Source organism: Pyxicephalus adspersus, chromosome 3 (assembly GCF_032062135.1).
Source record: "Pyxicephalus adspersus chromosome 3, UCB_Pads_2.0, whole genome shotgun sequence".
NCBI lineage: Eukaryota > Metazoa > Chordata > Amphibia > Anura > Pyxicephalidae > Pyxicephalus > Pyxicephalus adspersus.
The window spans coordinates 44766226-44789476 of record NC_092860.1 but is presented as its reverse complement, the minus strand read 5'-3'; the positions used below and the strand labels follow the sequence as shown (position 1 = coordinate 44789476).

Here is a 23251-nt window from a genome sequence, read left to right as displayed (position 1 = left end):
ATTAAGTGCAGTGCAAAGTATCCCAATAGAAACAGGTCCTATTGATGCTTTCAACCTATAAAGAATCAACAATTAGTTTCACTGGCTACCTCTTTATCACATTTATATAAACGTTTCAGTGGTAGGATTTATAGTTGCTTAAATATCATATCTTCAGTCTGCCACTAATAACAGTATTTAGGGATTATAGAGAAATAATAATATACCCCTCTATACACTGCCTATATATCTGGGCATTTATAGGCCAATATTCTCAGCATAAATTTAAAATGAGAGATAATTTTAGGATAGTGAGTGGAATTAGGCAAATAATTATTTTATGTCTTTGAGGCTAAATGTTCATCTGGCAAAGTTGGCCCATAGCACAGATACAAGTTATTTTTAAAATTAGCATTCAGTTTTTACTGTGAGAAATGCCAAAATGAATATAAAAAACCTTCCATGAATGGGAATACAATACAGTGTGCTTTATTACAAAGTATTTTAATGTCATCACTTTTAACACTAATCCCTATTATATAAAATAGTAGAACAAGGCAAATGGTGGAATATAAAGCTAAATGCTGGTGTTTTAGAAAAAAAAAACTATGAAAGTATAAACACATTGGCTAAGATGACTGCTACAAATACTGTGAGTTTTGCTTCCTGATTGATAGGTATTGTAACATTGTGTTGGACTGGCTATTGTAGACATACAATCATCTTTTCTTAAAAAAAGACTAATGAGAAAATTATAAGGGGAAGAGGATGAATGTGACCAGTGCAACAAATATAGCTGCACAAAGAGCAAACTCATCACCACATTCCTCTCCATACCTTCTACATAATTTGAAATTATCTTTAAATATTTGAATGTAGTAAAGTGTAAAAAGGTGTTGTGTACATCTTAGCACCTTGTTCAGGGACCACTACTTGTGCAATTGGATGTTTTCTAAGGGTCAGTGAAACATATCGTTCCAAAATGAATGTACATACAAATTAAATATAATTAAAATAAAGCGGAAAAAAGTCTCAATGACATCTTTCATTATTATTTTTTTAGGTCTGTGATCTTTTTCCAAGCAGTACATTTTAGACGGCTACTCTGTTTATGTAGCCGACAGCAGAACCGCAGTTTGTTCACAGACGTGGCTGTCTGAATTTTTTTTTTCTTTTCAAACAAAACTTTGAACCTTCTCCAGCTTTGACACACTGCCTCTTCAGTTAATAACGATCGTGTTTCCCCCCTTGTCTCTTGCCTGCTTTTCTTTGAGGCAACTGCACACTCAGCACCTCAAGGTAATAACGCAAAGCTACAACATAAAAGCGACAGCATTAATATAATTGTCTGTCTTTCTCGCCTTCACCCTGATCTTTTTTCCCCTTTCGTTTTTGACGGCCTATGTGACACCTGTTTCTGTCTCCTCTGATCCTACAACAGCTTTTCATGCTGACAAGGTTTTTTTTTCTCTGAAGGAAAATCTGCTAGAGACCAGTGCTGTATACATATGAAGAAACGCTAGATTTCCTTCGTAGCGATCACATGCTGAACATGAAGGGTTAATCTCACCCCAGTCTGGGGACTCCCTTTTCTTCTGAAGAAAAACTCCCTCTGTACACATTAGGGATTTCTCGCAACCTCAAGAGTCTCAAAGGCGCTTGACTAATTAGTTTGTAGATTATTCAAAGCTGCTAAATGTTCAACACTGGATTTTCTTTTAGAAAGATGGGTCACGGATCTGCAGATGAGGTAAAATGGGATAGAAGGTATATTAAACATGGCTCGAATGAGCATTTAAAAACCGACAAACACATGCTTATTTTCTCTGTCTCCTGAGAGCATCCTCCTTATCATTAATATTATGTCTACTGAGAATACACCTATCATCTTATGGAGAATTACAAAACTGCTATGCTGGTCATAGGTAGGCCAATGTTCTTGGCAATAAGACAGACATGTCTGTTTCAGCCTTTGTTTCAGGGATAACTGCACTGTTAGGAAGCTTTAGCTGTCCAAATAATGAGCTTCACACACACACAAATGTTGAGCAAAGCATTTCACTTAATACTTTTACTAAAAGTCCACCCATGTTAACTGTACTCCCAGAATCTGCATGTATTTGATAATATAAAGTAATAAAGTGTCAAAAATACTTGTCCCTGACTGCCTTCATATTTAGAAAATTGCATTACCATGGATGTTAACATGTTGTTAACAATGTTAAAATGCTTTCTGAAAGCCTTTCCTGATAACATAAACAAAGAGAAAAAGGAGGGCCAAAATACTCCTTTCTTCTGAACAAAATTTCCTAAAACTCTGATTAGCACCAAAATAAATTTAAACAAAGCCTAGGAAACTAGCCACGTGATCTCTAATAAAAGGTCAAATCAGGGATCGAGTTCTTTCCTTTAGCAGAGGTCTTGCAAACAATCTTTTCATAAATGGTCAGCTGAGTAGGGAACTGAGAAGTATTTTACCTTTTCATGATTCTTTATTCAAATGTCCCAGATATTGTCATAAAGCTTTATGTTGACATTTATAGACAGATTGTTGTGGCATCTTAAGGTAAAGTTGTTTATTCCTAAGGTTTTCTTCAAGGTTATAGCAAGTGCCTAGAGTTTCTGCACATATGTGCAAGAGACCATATACCTGGTGTGATTAGTATTCCAACAGCAGGTTCAAAGTTAGAGTTGTGGCATGCCCTCTAAACATCCTACAATGCATAATGCATGCTTTACTCACCTATAAAGAGACACGCAAATAGCAACAAGTCATTCTGCAGTTCCGGCTTTGAACTGGAAGCTGACATTTTATTTTTTTAAAAGCATCATAGCTACTGAGACTTTCTGAAGGATCATGAAAACTGTGTGCATGTACTTATAAGTGTCTACTTTTAACTTCAGCTGAAGTCCACCTATAGCCTCTAGTTTAAACAGCCATTTTAAGGAATTTGGTATAATAATTGTCTTAAAATAAATGTAATGGTCCTGATTTATTAAAGCTCTCCAAGACTGGAAAGGATACACTTTCATCATTGAACCTGGGAGATCCAGCAAACCTGGAATGGATTTCCTTAAAGTAATTTGCTATTTGTTAGCAAATGTTTTCACTCTTGGACCAGATCCATTCCAGGTTTGCTGGATCACCCAGCTTTACTGCTGAAGTTGTATCTTCTCCAGCCTTCTCCAGGCCCAATGCATATTTTTTAAAGGTAAATGCAGCTGGATAGCTGGGAAGGCTTTACTATATATTTCCTAAATGACTGCAGTTGGAGCAATCTGCTGTCAATAATGGGTTTTGTATATTCACTAAAAGGACAATGAATGGAGACAATATCTAAGCTACTACACCGCTGACTTTACCTGAGTTTGCTGCAGAAGTGTTGTCACACTATCAAAGGTAGCAACTGTCTAATGGATCTACTGGCAGAAACAACAAGTATTTACAACATTTTCCAGTGGGTACTTAAAAAAAAGAGAGCCCAGTCTTACTGGGATGGCCAACCTGCATCATATATGTGATGTTAAAGCTTGACTTCTGCTTTAAGTAGTTTAAAAAAATGACAGGTTTACTTTTAAAAATAATATAATACTTATAGATTTTTTTTTTTATATAAAAAGCCTTTTAGGCCTAAAAAGCGAAATTTAAGATAAGACCAAGGGTAAGATATTCCTGCTTCACACTAGTTAATTTTTTAAGAGATAATTCCATGAAGTCCTTCTGGCAGTCATGAAGTAAAGACAACATTAATTTTTAGTGTCCACATTTAACAGTTTCTCAAAGACGCTCTGTATTAAGATAACTCTCTGCACTTTCTTGTTGACATATGGCAGCCATACACCTATTAGTATCAGCTGTTGCTGGCACAGGAAGGACGTAGCACTTGTGTGATAAATTTGTACCAAACACATTGCAGAGGGACAAGTGCCAGGTATACTTTACAGATTGATGAGTTCACATTTCTGCAGATAATGTAAAATGTCCTTCAATATGCACACAAAACATTAATGTGTTTTGAACGCTGGTTTAACTAACTTCACATTTTTAGTATGTTACAAAAATCAGCCAGGTTTTAGACTGAATATGTTTTATTAATGTAAAGTAACTAATACCTTTACATAGAAGCACTATACTCCTTCTTCTTTTTCTTCTTTTATACATATGATTGCTTAATGAGGTGGCTCAACATTTAAAGTTATTAGTGAAGAAAAAAGAACACCCTTAATGAACTTCCACTATACTCCTTCATCTAAACAAACCACACATGTAAATCTTAGAATTCCACGTCAATCTTATCCTCTTTCTCCTTATATACTACACACTCCCAGGGGAAATACTACGCATTGTGATTCTGATTCATTAAAAGGATATCTAGATTTAGAAAATACAAAAAAAAATTGATATACTGGGGATAAACGCTAACATTTAAATAATATTTCAAGAATACTTAGTATTGTAATACTGGTTGAGGGAGTTGTACCAAGTACATATAACATTTTTTATATACGTACAATAGTATGTGTGTGTTTTCTCTCTTAAGACATTTTTCATGCCAACTTAGTTAAAAATACTAAGAATTTTATAATGAGGATTGACTTTGTAAATAACGATTGAGAAAGATGGTTGCCCAAAACAAACATTTAGCATTCATTCATTCTTTAGTGTGCTATTATATCTGCTGACCCCTTTAGGATCCCTACAGTAAGTGAAAGGGCAAATGGGAGGAAGCAGAATGCACAGCAAAAGCCAGACATCCAAAATATCTGAAAGTATATTTAGGGCTGAAGATTCTTCAGCAACCAAAACTCTTAAAAAGAGAGTGAGGTTGGAACTCTTCACCGGCCATGGAGTTTATGTCAATGTCAATATATAGCGACATTTTCCAATCTATTCACGGTTAACATGTTTTTACTGTTTTTTTTTAATATTTTTATGCATTTATAGTTTCATAATAAAGTAAAAACCTGCTAGCAATAAACTATGTAGGTGCTAAGAGAAGAAACCCTTTACATTTGTTTGAATGGCAAGCACAGATGTAATTTAGTCGAGACTTTACATATGTGCCCTGCTCTCTGACCTCATTAATTACTTGTAATTTTAGTTTATATGATAAAATCAGCACAACATTCCAAAGCACACACATTATCCATCCTCATATTTGAAGCTAACTTTTCATCACTAACAACACAAGTGTAAATTAAATTCATTAATGACAGCACCAGGAAACAGTGTAATTATTGCAGCAGGGAACGGCAATTTGTATTCACAGAACCATTTCAAACATATCCCGCTGTATAAAGGAGGTGTGGAATAGTAAGCTGATTCGATTGAGTGCTTCTTAGCATTCAGTTGCTATTGTGTTGTGATTTAATAAGCAGCGTGTGTTTTTTAAACTTCTTTTTAAAAGTATTTAATAAAAAACAAACGGAGGTCAGAGTCTCAAAGCAAGCATATCGCAGTCCTCAGGCACTCATTTAGAAGCCTATCAGTACTGCATGGCAGATGAAATGTTCCCTCGGCCTGTCTCGATGAGCCATCAACTGCGAGAATCTGACAGGTATCAGGATGCTGCTAGCAAGCTAGGTGCAGCGACTCATTAGGAAAAAAGTATTTGTTTAGAAATCTGCATTTGGGGTATACACATCCCATGTCTCTTTGAGTGACTACTGGAATGTTTAAAATGGTTACATTTCCCAGTCTTTTTAATTACCAAGTGTCAATTGCTGCATTTTCACAGACTGTCTGAGCATGGTGCGGCTTTAATGCATGTATTACATTTTGCCCTTTTTTGGATGTGGATTGCAGACTGTTTTTTTTTTATTCTTTTTAATGTTCTGTAGATCAAACAATGTTTAAAAATAGAATTTGGGTCCTAAAAAGTATCATGATACATGCTTACCCTGCAAATGACTGTCACTAGTTAACATTACAATTACCATTACCTAATTTTTCTTATCCTAAAATTCTATTTATTTATTTGTTTTTTTGGTTGTCATACTAGCTCCTTATATTTTCTGTGTCCTACATACAATCAATGACCCCAGATCAACCTATATCATGTCGACCAGGGGCAAAAGAGGGAGAAAGTTGATCAAACAGGGTGATGCAAAGAAATTGAAACATGTCAAATGTTGGACAAACCTTGGATTAAAAAATGTGTGGTCTGTATGGGTGATGGCAGTTGTATATTAGGCTAATAGAATAACCATAGAATGCATATAGGATACATGCCTTTTTGAACATTTAATGTGGATACACATTGGATAGGCATATGGTATATTTTTTTTTATTGTTGTGGTTTTGGTATAATAGACAGTGGTATATATATATATATATATATATAAATAGGTATCAGTAAAGCCCTGCTTATGCAATATATTGTTGTCAATTTAAATTGCTGAGCAATCCAAAATGGCACATAGCAAAATGTTTGTTGTTTGGCTTTTCTGCTAATCAAGAAATTGACAACCAGTTAACTAGCATGTTCTGGTCAGCAATGGCAGCATTCACTTTTATCTATGGCTCATACTGTAGGGTGCTGTTTGGAAAGAAAAGGTTTGCACTCCACTGAGCTTAGACTAAAGCAGAAAATATGTAGAATGTCAAAACAAGAGACCATGCTACAATAAAGGGCTTAATTTTAGGAAAGGAAAAGTATAACATCAGACTAAACTCTAATCAGAAGCTTTAATCAGTCTAAATTAGCAGGTGTTGCCATTTGCTGCCTAATGAAATCAAACCTCCACAATACCCAGCACATACTTTCTTGGGAGATTGTCCAGACATGAAAACATGAGACCACATTGGTCCTCATTTATAACAGAAGTCAATAAACTAAAGTCTGGACTAGTCATCACATGCTCTACCATAAATGAAACCCATTGCTGATAGTCACATTCATATATGATTTCTATGACAAGAAATTGGTCAGTAATATTCATGCCTTCTTAAAAGAATAAGACAATACTGCTTCTTACCATGTGCCACCCAGCCATGTTTACATTGGTCACAGGTTCTCAAATTAATCTTCCCAGGCTGGAAACATTCGCATGTGCAATTTACAAGTGTACATCGGATGGCCTAGAAGAAAGAGGAAAGAGAAAATCATTGATCGAGATGTCCATTTCACAATTTATGCTCTTACAATATGTATGAGTTATTGTGGCTTATGGAAACACAGTGTAATCACCTATTAGTGTTGTTTGCAGGGACACAAAAAATGGAAAAAGCACATTTCCGATGTAATGCTTTAATACTTAAGAGAGTCTTCACTTCAAGTGCCTGTCATAACATTAGAACCAATAAACAAAATAAAACCTCTAAGGTTATCTAAGAACGCTGAAAGATATTGCACAGTTTTCATACTAGCATAATCTGAAATTAATCTGGTTTACACAGGATGAATCCAAAAAGCAGGATTTAATGAGGTTGAGGAATGATGTATAAAGTAATCACAGCTTCATCCTATTCAAAAACATTAAGTGAACCACTTCTACTCCTTTGGTCAATCAACCCCACTGGCAAATGCTGATGTACCTTATTAGACTAAAGGAGATTTAGACTGATCTAGGCTGTTGCACCAAGAGCCTAAAGTAAACCTATTTCTAACCTGGGAAATTTAAATGTAGATTATAATAATGCATAGGACAAAAGGCATAAACAGAGATTATCATCACTGAAAATTGTATATACCAAACTGGTCATCAGATTTAAACTTCCAGGTCTCACCTTTTTTAAATGTAAGGAACAGCCTCCCTGATCTATAGGTTTTAGGAAGGAGTGGGGCCAAGCTTGGCAGAATCAACTGCCAATATCGCTACATGAGCTGATTATTTTGCCATAGCATTTCTAATGAGGGATACTTTTATTATTATTAATATTAATCCTATTAATAACAATAGTAATAATAATGATATTAAAAAAAAGGCATAACCCCTTTTTAATGTATTTTAAGACACAGCGAGAACAAAAACATTTTAAATGTAATCTTTGTGAGCAAAACAAGAAGATTTCAAACGCTAAACACATGAAGTCTGTATCAAATCAGATTTTTACAGAATTGATATATCGTAACCAGGAGTACATACTGTAACTGTTTACTATTTGAACAGAAATGTTCAATTTATTGGATAGTTAAAGGATTAGCATAGCTTTGGAGAAATAAGCATCCAGATGGTTGGTCCATTCACAGCTGGCTGCTAGCTTAAAGATGAACTACAAGCAAACAGCTAAATGCCTAGGAAAAATACACATACAGATATACAAATTATCTTACATGCCAATTCTGACCAGCTACTTCAAAGCCTTTTCCAGACAACACAGCCAGGAAGTTGACAAATTTGAATTAAGCAATACAGTGGTGTCACCCTTAGCAGCCTGCTGACTAGAGAGTCTTTAACATTATTCACTCTGCTTTCTCCTTCTGCAAGCAAATATGCATGTCGCATGCATATTTGCTTGGGAGCGTAAGTGTTGGAGTTCTTCTTTAATAAAAAAAAGCCCAATTGTGTTTTATATCATTGTCATACATTATCATACAGTTTTTAAAAGGGAGTATTTAACAAATGAAAAATAGTAAGCAGGTGAACATTCTATAGAAAGTCACAGACTATTTATCAAAATATTTAAAATCAGCTATAAAACTCAATCATTTAAAAAGGAAAATTGAATGTTGAAATATGAACTGATGAATATATATATAATGTACATTTTAATGTTATGGCTTTGGTAATGGTGTCTAAGAGAACCTGAAAATCTCTTCCCTAAATCTCTTCCTATTGTCTTAAAGTATATTCGAATGACATTTTTTTTTGAAAAATTTCTGTATAGGTTTCTTCTCGGATTTATTTAGTTTGCAATGATCTAATGTGAATGTGGCTTTTATAGGTAACCTATATTTTATCCTTGTGACGAGATCTAAATGTACTATGCTTACGATGGCAGTAGATCTTTCTGATGAAGACCTCCTGTGACCCACTCCTGTATTTTGCAATCTCTGATTTCTTAGCAATACTCTGATTTCCATATCCAGCGCTCTACACACTTCTGAGGTTGCTGCAGCACAGTAAGTTATCCTCATCCAATCAGCGGTTTAAAACTCCTCTGTTACATTGCTGTTTAAAACCAGTCCCTTGCATGGAATAAATTATTCTGTCATACACGGAATAAATTATTCTGTCATACACGGTACTTACAGCAACCCCCCCCCCCCATCATGTAAACTGTTCGATCGCTCATTTTCCAAGCTATATAAGTATGTATTCCTGATTAACGGAAATAGTAATAAGAAATATATTACCAACGACAACTGCTGATGAAGCAGGAATAATATATGTGTCTGTAGGTTAACAGTGAGGAAGAAAAGAGATCTTGCTGAAAGGTCCAGTTCCATGTTCAATAGTTTATTGACTTGATGATATATCACGTCTGCACTTGTCAGTAATGGTGTCTTTCTTTAATATGTTCACTAATTAATGAACTCTGTAATTAATTGTGCTGCTGTGCCATGCAGGAAAGTTACAAAGGGACAGTGTGATGTTAACCCTTTACTGCACAATAAGAAATTATAGGTCGAACCCTTTAGTGTGTGTTTAAAAAGATGAAAGGATGACAACAGGCAAGTTTAGATTTATAAATGTGTCATGTGTGTGCAGATGTACAGGTTACTATGTATAATCTGTAATGGAGGCCAGCTCCTAGATGACCCCCCCCCCCAAAAAAAAAATTACTAATGTTTCAGTAGCATATCCAGTTGCACCACTTACATTATTAATAAACTGGATTTATATAGCGCCAACATATTACAAAGTGCTGTACATTAAATAGGGTTGCAAATGACAGAGAATTACAGACAGTGACACAGGAGGAGGAGATAATCCTGCCCAGAAGAGTTTACAATTACATATCTTCATAATAACAATTTCAGAATTATGTTTACATAAATGGTGTGGGGGGCACTGTGGGGAAAAAAGGAAAGTGGCCCTTCAGATCTCAGTACATGACTGTACATTTCAAAGAAGATACATTTGTAGAAAAGGATAGCATGTTTGTTTTATATGTTTAGGGAAAGTCAGAACCGAGAATACTGAACAGAACAACTAAAGCCTGTCATGGAATAATACATGCTTTTACATATGCAGACTGAAATTATTCAGTATATTTACTAAGTATTTTGTAATATTAGACATAATACTCCTGCAATACCTGGTTACATGGGTGTATTTCTTAGTCTAGACACACAATAATATACATAGCATATCAAATCTGCAGACAAGAGTGTAAAGGCAATAAGGAATCGGGGGCCTTGGCAGCAGCCCCATCTTATCTGAACGGTAACACGTAATGTTATGTGTATTGTGCTTAGCATTAACGGAAATTGGGAAGGATAATGTTTCCACTTTAATATGATTCTGCAGTTAGTATAGGACATTCTTCAAAATGCACTGACACTTTTAGAAAAAAAAAAGTTGAGCACTTGGGGCCTATGATCCCCCAGATGGAATAAGCAGTGGCAAGTAAGTCAGGCGTAATTATAAATATGTCATGTATATGACTGAGGAGTGTTTTATGTTCCACCTAGAAATCTGTGGGTAAATAAAATGAAAAATGGAAGAAACTGAAAAATATATATCACTTTTCACAATGTTATAAGGGGCATTAGGAAATCCTTGCAATGCACCAAACCTCACTGCGGCAGATAACTCCACTGAGTTAAGGGTAAACTTAACAGCGCAGTCAGTCAGAATGGGCTCAGATATCTCTGTATGTCACCCTGTTTGCAGCAGTTTTGTAGCCTATGCCACAGAGTAGTAGGGAGCTGACTGAGAACTGTGGGAGTGTAGCTTCCAGTTGCCATTTCACATCAACATACACACTGCATTATTTGCAACTGATTCAATGCAATGCTCTGAACATGAAGGGGCTTAACCCTAAATAACATTATTGCTGCATATGCTACAAGCGATCATTAAGATGCAAAGAAAAACCTAAAAGTTAACCAAATGTAGCTATGCAGTTGTGAACATGCATATGCAAAACACAATGTGGGTTCATTAAATGAAGTAATTTACTACAGTAAAAGTAAAGTGAGCCTGTGTTTGATTCAAAAATCCAATCAGGTGCCAAAGTTGGTTTAGTGGCTGTTTTTATTACCAGCTATTGATGCCTGTAGGTCAGAATTTGTTTCAGGCTACTTGTTCAGCACATATTTGGTCCTATAAGTAGGCCACCACTGCTAACAAAACAGCAGCTTCCAGATTGCTGTCACTTTCCCACAACAATATTCGAGTCTATTATATTAGCAATACTTTTCTGTAATGCCATGGAGAAATATAGGTGTATTAGCAGCTTTTCAAATTGTATTAGTGAAGACGACTCCACATATGAGATTCACTTAAAATGCAGTAGGGCACCAATAATGTATCACAAATAGGCTCATCATCCACCCAATCTAACAATTGTTATTTCTCTGAATGTAAGGCCCACAGAGGGAAACTAAAGTGAGTACCTACTCTGGGTTATTTTTGCAAAGTTTTACTGTAAGCAGTGGTTGGTGTTACTTCTCTACATAGAACAATAATTTTAAAATGGTATATCACATAAAGAATTCGGTTCACTCTGTAATAATTCTCAGTGTGGCATCCTTTAGAACAATTGAGGAGTAACAAAATAAATCATAGGGTATGCCTAAAGCCGTAATTTTGTATTGTATTGTTAAATTTATGTTAGGAGAGGGGGGCAGGAATGCACATTTATTGTAATGCACTATTAAACAGAAAGTGCATATTGGTGGCAGTCCCCACAAAATACAAAAATGTATAATCTTGGACTATTTTATTTAGACCAATTATGTATAAATAAAGACTATAACAGCCTAAATCAATTGCTAGAATAGACATGGACCTCCAGAACTGGACTACCCCATTAAGTGAGGCTTAACAACAAAAATGCAGAGGCTACGGATAACAAAGCCCTTTTTTTTTTACACAAATTTAGTTTTAAATCCTTTTCTTTTACTCCATTTAAAAAGTTCATCCCAAGTACATCTTCCTCTGGTTCTGTCTTCAATTTCTTTCTCATATCAAATGACAGCCAACATTATTTAACCCATTGAATGTGACTTCCATGTGTAACGAACATGCCCCCTGGGGAAATGCCACAAGCACATTCTGGGATCACAGAAGAATGATGCAGAGATCAGTGCCACCTCAATACATGGCATAGTTCTCTGTGCTATTGAGGACCTGCCCACCATTGCCTTCCAGCAAGGATTCCACATAACCACACTGAAATTAGTTTCAAAATACGTAAGTATACAAGGGGTGCTTAACTTAGGGAGGTCTGGCCAAATAACCAAGATCTGCAAATAACTGAACTTTCAGAATCAGTAACTTCATATGATGTACTGACATTCTAGAATACCTCTCTGTACACCATACCTTCAGAAAAAAAATATACAGGCAGAAAAAAGAGAATTAGCTGTTACTCATAGTGATCATTTAGATACTTTTTGGATGTTTTGTTCATTTATTTTAGGTGTTTGCACCACAAAGGTGAAATTTGCTTTTAGGCTTCGTAAAACTTAGCAAAAACTTGTAATAATGTTTACCTACCAAGATATATTTAAATGAATTATTTATGACAACACCTAAAATTCTGATAACTCAGCAGGCAAATCAATTTTTGAGCATGTATTGGCAATTTTTGCTATACATTATCTTATACTGGTTGCCTATGTAGTAACAGCCTATAAGCCCCTGACGGACCACGGCCTGAAAAGTAAAAAGACAGGCTGCAAGGAAAGGAAAAATGGATATGTGATGTTTAAATTCAGCCCATTAAGTTGCCAAAACAATAGTACAAATTTCTCTGAAAATATGCCCATAATTTGCCATTGGAGACGTTACTAATACTTTATATCTTGTGTTTATCATTGAATACTGCAACACTTCCCTCTGCGAAAAAAGAAACCTATCCACTCCGTGTAAACAATCCACGTTAAAATACTGTGATAGGAATAGAAATGAGATGAGATTTAAATCTCTGCACCAAGAGACTGTTGCGAGTTGAAAGAAAGTTATATTGTGTCGCTAAAATTGTAGAGGAAAATGTATTCTTCAATATGTTCTCTGAAGAATTCTTCCATCATACAAGATTTCTCCTATGATATTGTCCCTGGTGGGCTTATTCTCTAAGTTTAAACACAAACACTAGAGCAATAGAAAAAACATTAACACGTTTACTGTGAACAAAAACTCCCAGTTGCACAGTGAAATTTTAATACATTTCAACTTATCTCTTTTTACTAATGGCAAGAGTACAAACCCTGAAGGAATTCGTTCAGCAAACTGGTAATTACAGATGACTCTCTTTTTTTAAAAACAATGCATATTTATGTCAAACAGAAAAGCAGTTTCTGCGCTTTTGATGACAGTTTCAGTGGAGGGGTTAAGTAAAATATGATGCAAATCTCCTTCGGCTATGTATACTAAGCAACATGCATTTTCTGTACACAGCACTATTTCTACTACTGACAAGCCAAGCTTTATCAGCAAGCTTTTCTTTTTAGTCTTTGTAACTACCGTATGAAGCTATTCCTAAAAACATAAAAATGATCCTACATGAACACTAATATTTCACAGTCACATCAGTCCATTAATAGCAGTACAGCACTTCTGGACTTGTGTAACATATCAATGACCAATGGCGAAATGGCAGTGACCCATGGTAGCCAATTAGAAACCATCTTTGTTCTAAATGTGTTTATTAGGTGAACGTTGGTACACATACATATTTGTTCTGTTTCCTAAAATAAATAAGTCTGTGTTTTGTCTGAAATATTTTGCTTAATTATTATCCATGCTGAGTGTACAGAATATTTTGTATTTTTAGTCAATGCTCAAAGTATAGAAAAATGGAAGAACCCACTTTGAGGACCATTCCTGCCATAAGCCTAACAGAGAATCTTTTAATATTGGTAGTCATAGCAGAAACTGGAAGTGAAAAGGTTCTAATTTTAACCCATGTACTAGCTCTCAAGTACTTTTTAGTGCTGCAGACTTTGGAGAAACTCTGAGGGATCTATTTATAAAATAGGGATTCTGACATTCCCTCAAACATTGCCTGGAGGAAATCAATTACTGCCATTGAAACTCCAGGACCTGGAAGGTTCACATGAGGGTATGTTTGAGAGATAAAGCCCAAAAAGTCAGCTGACCTGAAAATGATATCAAGGCACCCTTAAATCTTATTGCAGATGTTGTCATGTTTTCAGAAAGCTATGTACAGGATCCTGACGGACCCTCCTGTGATCTACCTGGATTGCACAAAGAAGCACAAAACCCCAAAGTAAGGATGTACTGGATATAAAATAAGATATGTAATGCAAATAAGAAAGTTTTTTTAAAAAATATCATTAGCAAATGAGGGGGGGGGGGGGGGGGTAGTAGGAACCAGGGAATGCCAAATATTAGCAGATTAAACTTAAGCACTAATAGAGTCCTGCTGGTTCTGCTTTATCCAACCAGATCATTACTATATGGTTGAAAAAATGCTTTATTTACAGTATTATTTGGCTGAAGGAGTCAGAGATTAAGTGAATACTGCGTTCCTCTCTGACAAAGTAGATTAAAGTAAATAAACAATATAACAGCAGGATAATGGGCAGTTTACAGTGTCAAGGATATAAATTAATACTTAAAAACAAATTCTCTGCTAGATGCCAAACTCTAGCCTTTGGGGTCATTCTTTGTCTGCAGTTTGCTCAGCATGTTGGTTTAATTAATATCCGCCACTTGACTAAGTATCAAAGCTCTCCGCAGGACTCCGCTTCTTGTCGCTAACTGGAGACTTATCATTTACTAAACAGGTTGTAGAAGATCCAGCAGAAAGAAACTGTCAGGCTGACACTTCTATCTCACTTTACTTATTTTTAAACCAGCACTTGTAATTATGGTATCCTGTCTTTCATTCACCAAATGCTTGCAAGGAAAACACGTGTTGTTAACAGACTGAACTTTAGCAAGCTGTTAGCACACGCCACACACTTTCACAGCAGTGATGAGAGCTGGAGTCTAATTATGTGGGAAGGCCCACTTATGTGACTGACGTACTACTTTTAAAGGGAAACATCCTAAAGGAAACACCTTGCCCTTCCTTAGACCAACTAAATATGTTCAATTATATATCACTTTAGCTTTGGTGTTGTCAGTATGTAATGTTTGAAAGATAGATGACGTTTTTAGGTGCATGCCTTTCATTTAGTGTTTTTTTCACAGGAGCTCCACTGAGATCCACCCATGCTTAGTACCGTATATAAACAAAATGTGAACATGTGTAGGTCTGACCTGATGTACAAAAATATGAGTTTTGCTGAAAAAAAATAGTCATCAGCTTTAAAAAAAGAAGAAATAGATTGTAAGAATAGAGGACCCAGTTGTGTATGAAAAGGTTTGATCAGCTAACGGGCTCAAAGAAAAAGGTTGCTTCCCTCCCCTTTACATGTACAACAAACCCTACCAGTTCTTTGGGATCTGTAACCACTGTGTCCATTCATTTCAATCACTTACCATATCTAGTCCTGCTTTGTGTAGCTATGAATGACAGTGACAGAGCTTGTGGCTGCACCTCCAATTAATTTGGAAATTGATGACAAAACTAGCACAATTATGTGTTAATGGTTAGAGTCTATTTAATTTCTTTATCTCACTTATACTTTTAGCTTCTCATTTAATTTTGGATTCGGTTTGGATACAGTGTTGTTTTTGGCTTCTTACCTTTCTGTGACTAGTTGACTGGCTGTGCTGATCTCTATTTGGTTTATGTTTAACACAGGATTTCCCTGAATGATAGGCAATGGTTACATACAAGGGTGATTGTAAAAGAAACAATGTAAAACCATGTCTGTACTTCATATACTAATGTAACACTTATATGACCTATACTATCTTGACACACAAACATACATCTCCAAATGTTTTTTGGAGCTTAATATATGGTAATGCAAAACTACAATATTTAGTACTATAGCAATCTTGCTCCTGTGGCATATGCAAAATGAGCTGTGTATTTGAAATCCTGAGGGCCTTCCTTTAATAAAGCAGAAAGGATTCACATGAGGAGCCCTAGTTTGGTTGCCCACATATGTGCTTCTAGAACATTAGGAGTCATCAGACTCGAAGGATCAATTTCCCTCATATACACATGCCTTTGCATGATGAGTAAGCAACGCATACAGCCTTTTACCAGCACTGGTTTATGTTGACATAAATTACATTTTAACAGAAAATTCATTTTTTTCTTAATTAAACAACTCATCTATGAGCAAGGAAGGATTTCTGCCTCACAAGCTCATTCAAATACCACGGGAGACCCTATTGCACTACTGTTCACATTCATTTTGGCTAGAATGTGATCAAAAAAGTACAATGAACCTGACTTCGTAAAGCTCTCCAAGGCTGGAGAGGATACACTTTTATCAGTGAAGCAGGGTAAACCAGAAAACCTGGAATGGATTTCTTCAAAGTCATTTGGTATTTGCTAGCAAATGTTTTGAATCCTGGATCAGATCCATTCCAGTCTTGCTGGATGACCCAGCTTCACTGATAAAAGTGTATTCTCTCCAGCCTTGGAAAGCTTTAGTAGACCAGGCCCAATATTCTCAGATAAACAAAATAAAAAGAAATCCCAAACCTTTTGAACCCATTCAATCTATATCCTACTGTACAACACTAATAGGTACAATGGATGGTAAGATAATCGGTCAGTTATATAAGAACCATTTAGATCATGCAACAGTATAACCTTGTACGTGTTTACGGTATAGTTAAAATATAAAACCAAGAAGCAGCAGTCCATAACCTTGACTAGAAACTATTGATTATTTCTTTTTGAAAAAAAGTCTTCTTTAATCAGCCAATATTAAACAAAACATGAAAGAGAGAAAAATCTCAGAACAAAGAGCAGAGGGCTGTTAACATTCCAACTATAACAGAGCTAGCTCAATGTGTATCTTAAGCAATGATCAACATAATAAATCAGGCAGCTTTACCTGTACATAGATGCAGAGCAGATATAGAATGCCTATAATGCCTTGCCAAAGTGTAACAACAAACATTGTATAGATTGTGGAATGTTGTGCCAAAGTTTAAAGAATAGGCATGAGTTCATCTCATCCCAAACTGAACTCTGCTGTCAGTGGTTGTGCTGCAAACCATCAAATTAATCACACCCTCCTCCAGAGACCTCTGTGGCTGTACTTGTACCAGTATATGCCTTCCATAATTTTCTCCTTCTCTTCCAAACATTTTCCATAACTTATTTCTCCTGATTAAACTGAGAGGTATAACCAGCTTGTATATGTTTGATAGAGCACTTATCCCTAATCCTAAGAACCTGAAAACGTGTTTTATCAGCCCTCAGATTTAGTTTTTTTTTCTTTTTGGTGTTAGATAAAGCCATCATATTACAGCAATAATTTCCTGCTAATATTGTTATATTTCACAAGTCAGGAACATACAAACACTTTTTAAAACAGCTTGAGCACACAAAAATGAAAGTTGATATGATTCTTTTACTTGGCTGTTTTACATTTCTTAAAGATGTCTAGCCAAAAAATGTGTAATTTTTGGTAGAAAATGCAAGATTTGGAATCACTGTTAAAAATTAATTTCTCAGGAAAATCTTCCAATGGAAACATTTGGTTTAGTAACAATTTCCTGTTGTATCCCTTGTACAGGAAGTAAGAAGAAATCACTCCAATGGAGCGAATGCAGAAAAAAACATACAGGGCATTTAATCGTTCCCTGACTCTAACACATTGATTTTATTTTACTTTATTAGGCTATATTCTACAGTATTAGGGAATCGTTTTATAAATGGGTAATTCTGACATTCACCAAAATATTCCTTGGTTGTGAATATTTCAGGCCCTTGTATTTATGGTATTTTGTATTCCTTGGTTGTGAATATTTCAGGTCCTTGTATTTCAATAGCAGAGACTGATTTTCAACCACGGATTGTTTTGGTGAATGTAAGAGTCACTGCTTTAAATTAGACCCCCAAGGTTTCTTCAGGAGTTAAAACTGGCTTTTTTATCACCACATACAGTTAAAATACACAAAAAACCATACTTTACAATAAATAATTCTACAAATTAAAATGACAGATGATAATCTAGTTTCCCAGGTTACAGCAAGGGATAGATCATTTTTAAATGATTTACTATGCATAAACAATTTTATTGAAGTTCACAAAGATACATCAGGAGAAAATGGATTCATTATGTTGTAAAACAAAATTTCACATAAATATGTAAAACAAATTACAATTGTACTGGTCAGTTTAGAAATAGAAATTGTAAGATAATGAAACATAGCAAAAACAAAACACAAAATATTATGGGACATTTTAAAAGAACTTTGTCCCTGTAAGCACCTTTAAAGCGAACATTATCCTTACCCATTAAGGATTTTTACTCTCGTGAATATTTATGTTTGCCCTAATATTGCCTGAATACTATACAGATATGTAAAACAATGTGTACAAAGTAAACAATATAACTGTAATACTCCTCATGTAATTGTATGTATCAAGATGGTGTAAAGAGCAAACTAATATCATGAAATGTTATCTGTCAAATGTAAACAATATACATATAATGTACATTGACAATGTCTGCTGAATGAAAAGCTGCATGTGAATGTAACACCCTTGTGATGACTCCATGTACCCTCAATAATTCCTACATCTCTCCCTGTGTGCCCAGAAGCACACTTTATGCAGAGCTGTTGGGGATTTTAGTACTGATAGCTTTGCTTCATTCCTATTACTATTACTATGGTATTATCCAAAGGAAGGGTGTTAGTGGCAAAAGAGAAATGCAGAAGATTGGCTTCAGGCCAGAGATCCCCAAGTAAAAGGGAATGACTGAAGGGTTGATGAAGGCACTACATTATTTTTTAAATATGTGTGTATTGCTAGTCTGTTCCATTTCATCAGACAGGTTCACTTTAGTAATGCACTTCAAAATGTAGTGATGGCACACAACTCATAGCATCCATTGCTTTTAGTATACTCCGTTACCAACTAGACATTGCATACTGCACTTATGCTTTGTAAATAAGATTGAGAGCCTATATAGTCAAACATGGTAAAGCTTAATGAAAGGCTGAGAATTAAATGGTAAAATGATTTCAATTCGAGGTGCAAGCACTTTGCTGCACTTTGTGTGCCTTATGTTAGCGATATTGAGGAAACAGAGCTTTCTGCATTAGGTGACACTTTCTTCAATGCCTCCCCAGTCTCCTGTCACTGTGCTCGGCCAGCTTCACAAAATGAATTCCTAATGATCTAATATGCCCATGACTCGGCCAGCAGATTAGCACATGATTCGCTCAAGTAAAAGGATTACTGCTGCCTGGGCTAGAAGATATTAACACTTTTTGTCATGTGGAACGCTCATGAAAAAAATGAAAGAAAGAACTTGTACAAATCTCTGCACAGGATGTTTAAGTAATGAAGTAGATGGAATGGAGGAGATTGAGTACCATACACTGCCATTACTATACTAAATGCATTAAAAAGGGATATTTTTATTTCTTTCAACCATGCAGTAAAATAAATCTACATGATGCTTATCAGCCCTGGCAAAAGCAATTGGTAGGTCAAACTTACTTTGCAGTACATGTGGCCAGTTCTCTGGCTGTCATTTTGACTCTTGTACATACTAAATAAATTAGCAAAGTCATCTAATCACATTGAAGGCTGTTTCCTCTACACCAGTTCCAAAAATATCAACTCTAATAGGGTTCACTACCATTTGTAGAGCTGATTTATTAACAAACCTTCTAAACACTGCTTGACAGGGAACACTGGCAATCTTATAACTGTGTTCTAATAAACATTCCTAAATGTAAAGGCTGAATTAATGTTTGTGCCGCTAACCATACTGAGAGAAATCCACACAGTTGGTGTAAAATATTTGTAATAACATGCAGCACATTTGTCATATTACAACATTGGAATTAATTAAATGCAGTAATATCTGAAAGCCCATTTTAATGATGTAAAAGTGCACAACAGTAAATGTGTAAACTGCCCACTAAAGTCAGATGCCAAAAACGAGAACAATTTTCATACTACTCTATCCTAGAATAATGAAGACCACACCTGCTGTAAATGATTTATAAAATCCTCACAATGCAAGCTATTGAATACCTCTGCAAGCCACAGCACATGCAGGCTAACAATGTGTATATCCATGTATATTTATACAGGTTTCACTGCTATACCTCTGTGACCTATTAAAAACCTTGAACACTGTGGCAACTTAAACATCTTATTTCTCCATCCAGAAGTTTTGATTCCTCCAGGGTGTATGGATGTGAAAACCGACCAAGCTCACAAACAATGAAATCATTTGGGCTGCATAAGGCTGGTCACAGTGCTGCACTCATTATTCTAGTTACCAGTTTTATATGTGGGAATTTAAACCCAGTAACTATATTATAGAAAGTAACAGTATAATCTCTAACATTAAGCATTCCATTCATGTGAGGAAGCCAAAATTTCAAATACTGCTGCGTCAAAATAACTTAGGGCTTATACCTATGGACGCCTATATTTGTGCCAAGGGGAAGATTCCCCTTAAAGCTCAAGCAATGTAGCTCATTGTAGTATGTAAATAGGATTCATCTGAGGCTGGTATATGCCTGAGTATGCACAAAGGGCCTAGTCAGCTTTCCACTGTTTCCTTCAAAAAATGCCACAGTTACAAGGAGTAGTATACTAAACTCTTAGGAATAAACATAACTATGTCTGCACAGTTCATTGAGTTCCTTCACTAGACTTGCAGCTCAAATTGCAAGAATAGTACAAGACAGACATGTTGCAATACAATTGCATTCTGAAGGCGATTGCACACTGGTCCTAATTACATTGAAATTGAAATCTAAAATATTCTGCAATAATAAAAAAATATATTTTTTCACAGCCAAAATTATTATTAGGCTTTGAAGTGAATCAGTAGCAAAACTGTGACACTTGCTATTCAAGTGTTTACTCTTTTTTTTCTTTACAGGCAATGATTGAGCTTTTAAAAAGCTTTCACTGACCATTATAGCTGCAGCCACTGTGGAGCCAGGCGTGTTTTAACCACTGAGCACTCGAGACACATGCCCCTTCTTTTTGTTCTGTAGGGTTCCTTTGGTTCTAAAGCCACACTTGCCCACAATTTTGTTTGCTTGTTTTAGTAGTGCTGCAGTCCCGGTTGCATTAGCACTGCGCCACCCCTCTTGTACCCTGCCAGTGGCATTTTAGGACCAAGGAAGATTTTGTTTGTACCTTCTTGTGTCTAATCTCATACCATAGTTCACTGCTGCTGGTCTGTTTTTTGTTATTGTTTTTTTAAGGCATGGATATTTGTTTAAAGTGTGGGTCTGTGCTGAGGGATCTTTGGAGCGGAGTCCGCACTTTTGTGGATCTGTAAGGAGAGTGTTAGCAAGGAAAGGGATCTATACATGGAAGGTGGTATATACTAAAGGGATGGAGGATTTAGAGCTGTTGGGGGAAACCTGTAATTCAGTGAGGTTCAAGATTGCTGGGAGAGATCAGTACTATGGTTTAAGTTTGGAAGGAGGGGATAATTTTTGGCTGTATGCTGTACACTAGCCTTTGCACTTTGAGCGCTATGCAATCCCGACCCCCAAACTCAGTGTATTACTTCTCTGTGTTACTAATCCTGCAATATATACATTACATACTCATGAACTCTGACCTATATGCACTATGTACAGTGTGCAGTAAGTACAGTAAGGTCAGATTTTATTTCACATGCCTGTTAAAGAGCCTACCACTGTTGGCACTATCTGGCCACAGCCAACCCCTATCAAGCCTTTCAGCCTTCTAATTTTTAATATGAATAGAAAAATGTGCCCAGGTATTAGCCGCTTTAGGGGATGACTTGAACAAATGCTCCAAGGTATTGAGGTACGTGAAAGCTTCTTTTCAGCTTAGCTGTAATAATGATATGTAGATTGTTCATAGTCTGGTCGCATGTTCAAATACAATGAACTCCAGAAATTCGAAATGCTTAGATCAATGTGAAGTAAGCATAATAATGTTTACACCTTGGATCCACCTAAGATCTCTATTTTAAAGTTTTAAGATCTGTGCTATCAATATACGGTATATCTGAACTCAAATAATTACAACAAGACCTCAGCTGTAACTGAAATATCAATTTCTAATGGATATAAAATTTTGAAAAAGATAGGGGTTAAAATATGTATGGAATTTGGTAGTCACCCAAAGCCATAGGGTTTATTGCCAGAAGTAGGAAAAGCTTATGATATTTTTCATTATTCTTTTATGTAACATTGATTGTAAACATTTACCATGAAAAATGTCAGCATTCCCTAGCACCAAGTATAGCTGTATAGAACACTAGGCTACGCTATAGGAAAGAAGGAGAAGCCAATGAAATTATACATGTGTAACTTTCTGAAGTAATATGAGAAAATGCCTGTATGAGAACTTAAAGCAGCACATAAAGGTCATTAGCCATGAATTGTATTGGCAAACTACATGAGCAGCTTATTAAATGTCTTATTTTTGCATATATCTATTCACTGTACAAATGATATACCGAGTCAGACAGTATGCATATTCTTTATGTACAGGTAGATGAACCTATGCAGAGAGTTGAAATATTTTTCTTCACTAACCACAGAAACCCTTCATGCTTTTATACAGGGTGGTCCAAGTTGAAATTTAAGTCCTGACATGGTTGGCTTGTGTGGATTATTCCAAACCTGGTTTACTTTACTCGAATTCCTCCTTTTTATTTCAGAGACAGGCTTACTTAGCTGAAAGTGAAGACATTTGGGTGACTTTTTTTAGGTCAACAGTCACTTCCGCTACAAAATCCCCTACATCCTTTCCTGGCCCAATTAAAGTTAACAGTTCTTGTATACTATACATTTTTATAAAATCAGATGCATGTGCATACTGACATTAGAATGTAGACAGTTCTACACTTCAAGATTATTGATAACGAACCTCAGATTCAACTCATGTCTGTAACTTAGCTAACCTGTCTGTTTTAATTTATTGTCTATAGGGAAATGTGAAGTGTATTTTCTGTAAGCAAATGTTTTAAGTATTTTTTTACCTTATTTACATTCTTGTTCTTCCATATTTTTATAGTAATAAATATAGTGATTTGTATAATGGCCACTAGAGGGAGATTTGTACATATCTGAAAACATTAAATCA

The 23251-nt window shown here is 35.7% G+C and overlaps 1 protein-coding gene across 5 annotated transcripts in view; it reads right to left on the bottom strand.

Moving 5' to 3' along the window:
* The window catches only part of BNC2 (basonuclin zinc finger protein 2), a 346936-nt gene that overhangs the window by 77732 nt on the left and 245953 nt on the right, over nucleotides 1-23251 (bottom strand). For all 5 annotated transcript variants that reach the window (XM_072404409.1, XM_072404406.1, XM_072404407.1 and 2 more), the window contains one exon: nucleotides 6958-7060. In XM_072404409.1, coding sequence (XP_072260510.1) covers nucleotides 6958-7060 — 103 coding nt within the window. The remainder of the gene's footprint in view (nucleotides 1-6957; nucleotides 7061-23251) is intronic.